The sequence below is a fragment of the Triticum dicoccoides genome, chromosome 5B (assembly GCF_002162155.2).
Source record: "Triticum dicoccoides isolate Atlit2015 ecotype Zavitan chromosome 5B, WEW_v2.0, whole genome shotgun sequence".
Taxonomy (NCBI): domain Eukaryota; kingdom Viridiplantae; phylum Streptophyta; class Magnoliopsida; order Poales; family Poaceae; genus Triticum; species Triticum dicoccoides.
This window is the reverse complement of record NC_041389.1, coordinates 54,458,316-54,465,227: the sequence shown is the minus strand read 5'-3', so window position 1 is coordinate 54,465,227 and position 6,912 is coordinate 54,458,316. Positions and strand designations below refer to the sequence as shown.

General features: G+C 38.3%; 1 protein-coding gene across 1 annotated transcript; it reads left to right on the top strand.

The window, feature by feature from the left end:
• The first annotated feature begins 265 nt into the window (after positions 1 to 265).
• Positions 266 to 1,243, top strand: LOC119305157. The gene is made up of 2 exons (XM_037581760.1): positions 266 to 595; positions 869 to 1,243. The coding sequence occupies exons 1-2, from the start codon at positions 390 to 392 to the stop codon at positions 1,155 to 1,157; spliced, it is 495 nt and encodes a 164-aa protein (XP_037437657.1). The 5' UTR covers positions 266 to 389; the 3' UTR covers positions 1,158 to 1,243.
• The last annotated feature ends 5,669 nt before the right edge of the window (positions 1,244 to 6,912 follow it).

Below are 6,912 nucleotides of genomic sequence, written 5' to 3'. Positions count from 1 at the left end.
TGTGCTGATTATCTCAGAATCGGCTTTGTAAGAGGGTTACCTCACCATCTTGTATCGTTCGGCCGTGTACTTGTTCGGTTGGCGCTTTATCCATAAAGCGGGGCGAAAGCCTGTTTCGAGAGATGATTTGCTACTGGCTACCAGTGACTCGGGCCAGGCCAGTGGAGCGGCGCCCACGGGCTCGAGTTACGGACGTGGGGATCATCTCTTCACGGGTTCACCCCTTGGACTATGGATCCTAAACAAACCTCCCTGAGAAAAAGATGGATCCCAAACAAACAAACAGATCATTGTACCACCAGACCAAACCCAACCCTACCCGGCGCCACCCCAGAAAAGAAAATTTTCCAAGTAGATCGATATATGGATTGACGGAGGTTGTACCGACGATGGCCGACGACGAGCTGGTGGTGCCGGAGGCCGACGAGCGCAGCCGTTGGATAGTGCGGCACCCTGTGGGCTGCGCCGGCGTCTCGCTTGTTTGCATCTACTGCCAGTTGGTCACTGACGACCCGCCCTTGACGCTCCTCATCCTTCTGCTCGGCCTCCTCGCCGTATTTCTTTACGACCTTGCGTGGCTTTATGCAAACGACAGGTACGTATCTTTGCCCGGAGAACCTTAGTAGATAAATTCTTGCTGCTCTATTAAGTTATTCATTCAGTTCTCAAAAGAAACAAAAATAAATCCACTCATCCGTCGATGCATTCATCTAAGTAGTAAGTACACATCTACAACTATAATTTGTCCATGATCGATACTTTATTGAAAATGTCACACTAGCTAGATCCATATTTCTGCATGTACGTCTTGCTTTTTTGGGGGATGAATATACGCGTGTCTTGTTTGTTTGACTAAGAAATGATATAGTGATGTGGCCGCCGACGAGCTGGAGGAGGAGGTGGAGCTGGCGGTGCCGGAGGCCGACGAGCGTAGCAGATGGGCAGTGACGTGCCTTATCGGCTGCGCCGGCGTCTCGCTTCTTCGCATCGCCTGTCTGGTCGACCACCACAACAACCCCCGCATGAGGATCCTCATGCTTCTGCTCTGCTACCTTGGCGTATTTCTTTGCGGCCTTTTCGAGGCTTTTGTTATCCAAAGGTACCTCAATGTGGAGGGTCAGCAAAAACTAGTAGATAAATTCTTGTTACTCTATTAATCAATAAATCAATCCTTGCATCTTTCTATCTATCTGTAATTCTTTTTGAACACTATCTATCTGTTAATCGTATATTTATCAGTCAATTAGTAACTGTGCACGTGCAAATGCACGTCTCAATTATCATAAGTTAATTATATGGTGATATTTATCATAATCCATCCACATGATGGATATCTCTAGATCAGAATGGATTCTTTTGTACAACAGTGCAAACATTGTTACATATTGCATATGTGTATTGTAGGTCTTGCTACAGATCAGATAAGGGAAATCTTTGCAAAATCCCTCCTTCCCAAAATCTTGGACGTATTAGCTTTTGCATGCAATCCCATAATATTAAGCGCAGGTGACTTTCCCTCTTGTGCTGTTACAACCAAGCTATGAATCGCTATTTTTCTGGAAACTAAAAATATTGCCCGATAGGTCTCTTGTGTAGTTAGCTCTCAGTTCCCAAGCCATCCCTCTCTCTCCCTCACAAGATTGACCTGCATTAATTCCCGTGCAGAAAACTAATACGCCTTAGAATATGGGAAGGAAGGAGTACATAGCATCAGGAAATGAAAAATGGATCTGACATGTTGTTGCAATATACTCCCTCCGTCCCAAAATAAGTGTCTTAACTTTGTACTAACTCTAGTACAAAGTTGTACTAAGCTTGAGACACTTATTTTGGGTCGGAGGGAGTATATGAAGAAAAATATTATAAAATGTTCTATAGCACGGATACACAGCAAACTATCTCGGTATGAAGTCAAAAGGAATTAAAAAGAAGTCGTCATGATTCATGAACAAAGCCTGAATAAACAAAATAACAGCTAGAGAACTTGTAACATCTACAATGGACAATAATATAAACCTGGATCATAACGTGTAGAATCTAAATAACAAAGAAGTAGAAGTATTCTGAGATAGAAAAACTACTCTCTGGTACTAAATATGGTATATAGATATAGCCAGCCATTAGCATGAGGTCATTGTTTTCGAGCTCTCCTAGATACTCCCTCCATCTTTGTACTAACTTTGTACTAAATCTGCGACACTTATTTTAAGGTGGAGGGAGTAGAAGTTAATCGTCACATAGTGATATTATCAGTAATGTGCTTAGGAAACTTTTGCATACTTCTCTTGATAGCCAGAATCCATGGCTAATGTATTTGATCTATGAAAATAACACATGTCACAAGTTATCAGGGAATTATATCTTTGCTTCCAATTCTATAGCTATGAGGGTCATGAAACCATACAATAATTAGTATCTCAACAATAACTGTGTTTTTATGGCAAATATGTGGCTACTGTTCTACCAGTGGGTGAGAAATAGAAAATATGTACACTGTTGCTTCATCTAATACTAATTTCTTCATAGAAAATAAAAGTCACAAAGCAAAATGAATATAAGTTTCAAAGAAAAACATAAGATCATAAGTATTCATTTACCCGTTGAAATAGTTAACTAGTACATTCAAAACAACATTGGCCAATCAATTAAGAAACTACAGGAGTCAAGGCAAAATGGTACATGACTAAATTTCAAATATAACCTAAATGGCATATACATGAGGAACCATCCTAAAGTACTCACTCCTCCTCGTGTCATCTGACTTAAACTTGGAAACTTGTTGTCGCTTCAGGAGAGAAAACATTAATGAACCCGGCAGGAGCCCTCCAAGAAGATACAAACAATGGAGTCAATTACACCGGTGGTGCTAGAACTTGGCGTAAATGGTCACTTTAGTGCTAGAACTTGCGGTATACATTAAAGTGCTGTAAAAACTTGGCTTGAATGTGCAAATACGGTGCAAATCTCGTTTGTATACGCCGGACGAGGCATGACAGCATGACGTACGGCCCGCTGTCAGTGACCATATGGCATGTGTTCTCTTTTTGCAAAAAAGAACTCAATTTTTTTTCGTTTTGTATGTGTGGCACCAGGTGATCTCACCTGTCAGCCAAACATCACAAATTTTGTTGGTATTAGAAAGAAAAGTAAAAGCCAGGCAAGGATTCGAACCAGTGTTCTATTGTCAACCGAGAGCGCGGCTAGCAAACACACCAGATAACAACTGATGTTCTATAAGCATAATCAGTCTCTATATCTTCGCCAAATAATGTAAAATAAGATTTTTCGTTCAAATGAGTTCCAGCGACCTAACAATTACCACGAGGAGGACCTAGCAAATATACAACAAATGCCATTTTATTCGCAAAAAAAAACAAAAACAAATGCCATTTCATGCCTTAATATAGGATTGTTAACCTTTATGTCTACAACAGTATCCCCACTCACCCGCAAAAAAAAGGCAGTACGTCCGCTTGGCTAAACAGACTGCAGTTAGTGCGGTTCAGTTTGAACATGCTAGTTTTTTTTCCCCTTATTTTAGCCCGAAAAACTGAAAACTGTAATTGTAAATACGTATTCATTTGAGAACCTGCACTCCGAGGCATACTAGACTAGTTTTTTAATATTTATATTGATTTAAAAATACATAACCTGTTTTTAGAAAACACACAAATTTTACTAAAATGCATGAACACTTTTGAAAAAACATAAAAACATTAAAGCTTGCACAACTTTATATACGACATGAATATATTTTAAAAAAAATTGTAATTTTTTTGAACTGATATGATAAAATTTTTTAGATACACATATTTTCTAAAATTACTTCATATTTTATTTAATATGCAAAAACTTTTTAATTATACAATCAATCATAATTTAATTTGATGGATTCTTAAAAATTAATAGATGAGCATTGTTTTAGTCTAATATATTTTATTTATATGTATATTATTTACAATTACAATTTACATAAATTGTAGCCCAAGAGCACGTACTGTTATAGACATAAACTGTAACAATTATATTTACACATGAGAGTACATAGTTGCTGTGGCATGCTCTCCTAATTGTTTTACTTTTGTAGCTGGCTCGAAACCCCATGGGCATAACCCTTTTTAGAATTAAAATTCTTGAGTTATGTTACTTAACTCCAAGATATAAAACGTGTGTATGCTTCCAAGTCATGTTGTGAGCTCTGGGCTGATGGTTAGCTGCGCATGCAGTTTGAACCAAGGTCACCGGTACGAATCCATTGGCGGCATATTTTTCATTCGAATAAAATTTGTGATGTTCCACTAACAAGTGGGACCGACTGGATGCCACACACTTTGTCAGGGCCTTTTCGTGAGATTTGCAAAAATAGCACGCCACACTTCCAGTTTTCACCATGCAGCCACTGACGGTGGGCCCTATGCCACGCTGTCATGCCTCATCAACATGACAACCGTATACAAATGAGAGTTGCACCGTATTTGCAAGTTGAAGCCAAGTTTTTGCACCACTTGAATGTATGCCGCAACTTCTAGCACCAAAGTGAACGTTTACGCCAAGTTCTAGCACCACCGACGTAATTGACTCCAAACAATGATTAGCACTGACCATTATCAATATTGTTTCTAAATTATACAAACAACACAGAAAAGCGCATACTTGTCAGCAACAGTGTAGGCACTTAAGCAGGGATGGATTTATTTTTTTTGCTTCATCCAGAAGAAAGTTACTTTATTTTACAATTTGAGAATGGAAACAAGAGTATGTGGCGGCTCTGCTTCCTATTTTACATAGTAACACCAAATAATCAAAAATGGTAAATTAGTTTCCATGCATATATGATAGCGAAACTTCTTTGCGTACGACATTTTTTCATACGTTTTTCATACGACCAGTCTTCTCGTACAAAGATCATACGAAATTTGATCGTATGTATAGCAGCGAGTAAGAGCGAAAACAGAAGTGCACTCCTAGTGCTACCTTAATGCCCTATGTGGAGGATACTTCACCTGGTTCCGAAAAATAGCAAATCGGAGTAAAGAGTAAGAAGGCCTTTTCCTGCTACTTGATCAATGAAAGATAAAGAAGAATGTCGTTCCCTTGGGACGGTTTCAGAGAGAAACATGTTTAAGATTGGTTGCCTGCAGAGAAAACCCATAAGCTATTCCGCATTCCATGGATGGGAAGATTAATGTTGAAACTTGGAAGGGCATGTTCAAGTAGTAGTCCTGAAATACAGAGTGTCGCGGTTGAGCAACACAATTATGATTAAACGGCTAAGCTGTCCACCTTTGCACTGTTGCAAGAATTTAAACTGTAATCACCAAACAAAACAGAAAACAAGGTTAAGAGTGATTACTGCTACAAAGATGATGAGTTGACGATCGTGACTCGTGTTTAATCCTCTTCTTGTCACAAAAACACGTTGGGAACAACAACACATGAATGCAAGCCACAACAAAACCTTGAATATTTGTCTAGAAATATGTGTTTGATGCAAAAATTGACCGATCATCACAACTTCCGATTACTACTACAAATATAATGAGCATGCACGATTTTTTTTCAAAAGCTGGGCTATACATTTATCTTATTATGTCTGATCATTACTGCTAGAAATATATTATCACACAAAAGTTTCTTTTGTGTGATCAACATCAGACGTTGGTTTGCCAGATGATTAAAGGAAAAAAATACATCAGTTAATTACCATTAATTTGGTTGTTGTGATGCTGTGAGTAACGGACCCCTATCCTTTGGCGATTCGTGATGAACTGGTCCGGGAGCGCCTGCGAGCGAGCAAGAGAGGCATGGTGCGGCAAGATGGTGCAGGCCACGAGGGCAATGAATAAATAATACTAGCTGTTCATAATTGTCCACGGAGAAGACATATCCATTACAAATAGGGAATTTTACTATTTCATACTCCCTCCGGTCCTTTTTACTCCGCGTATAAAAATTGTCTGAAGTCAAGCTTCATAAAGTTTGATCATATTTATATGAAAAAATATTAATATCTACAATACTAAATTTATACAATATGAAAACTAAAGTCATGACGCAACTAATGTTGTTGATTTTCACATTCTAAATGTTGGTATTTTTTTCTATAAATTTGGTCAAAGTTTACGAGGTTTGACTTCAGACAAACCTTGTATGCGAACTAAAAAGGACCGGATATGCAGACCTTATATCTACCATTCATGTTGCTGCTTTCAGATTAAATTGAGTTTGATCACGTAAACACTTTTAATAGTACATTGGGCATTAGGAGTATGAGTCCAACATAAAGTATCTTCCATATTTGTATTAATGATAGGAGTTTACAAAATATTCCTCTTGAAATTATCATCAAAAAATAGATTAATTATGTCATCATCCCAATCTTTACTAGTACATCCTCTGTCTTGGATTGTTGCATGTTGTGGGGCCGGCAACTGCTATTTGTGCGGTGTGGCTCTGCATGCAATGCGGCCGGCATACAGCATAGGGTGCAGGGCCACTCAACAGCTGGCAGCTGTCCTGGTGGACCCCACAACTAACTAAACAACCTTCCCTTCTCACTAGTAAGCATGCACATGCAACGCACGTCTCAAACAAAATGAGTTCACATGATATAATAATAAAATAATTAAAAAAATTAAATGGCTACAAAATGTTATCATGTCACTCAAATGGTATTATCAAAAGTGCGACATATTTGTGATCCAACACACATATTATGATTATGAAATTAAAATAAAAACCATTATCAGTTTTTACAAAAAGATTTATAAAAGCTTTTAAAATCATCACAAGATCACGACTAAAAAATCTTTGTGAAATCCTTGTGATATAACGTAAGTCATGGTGATAAAAAATTAGACCTACGCAGCTCAATCGGACACATCCGTTTAATAAGAAAAAAAATTCACAACG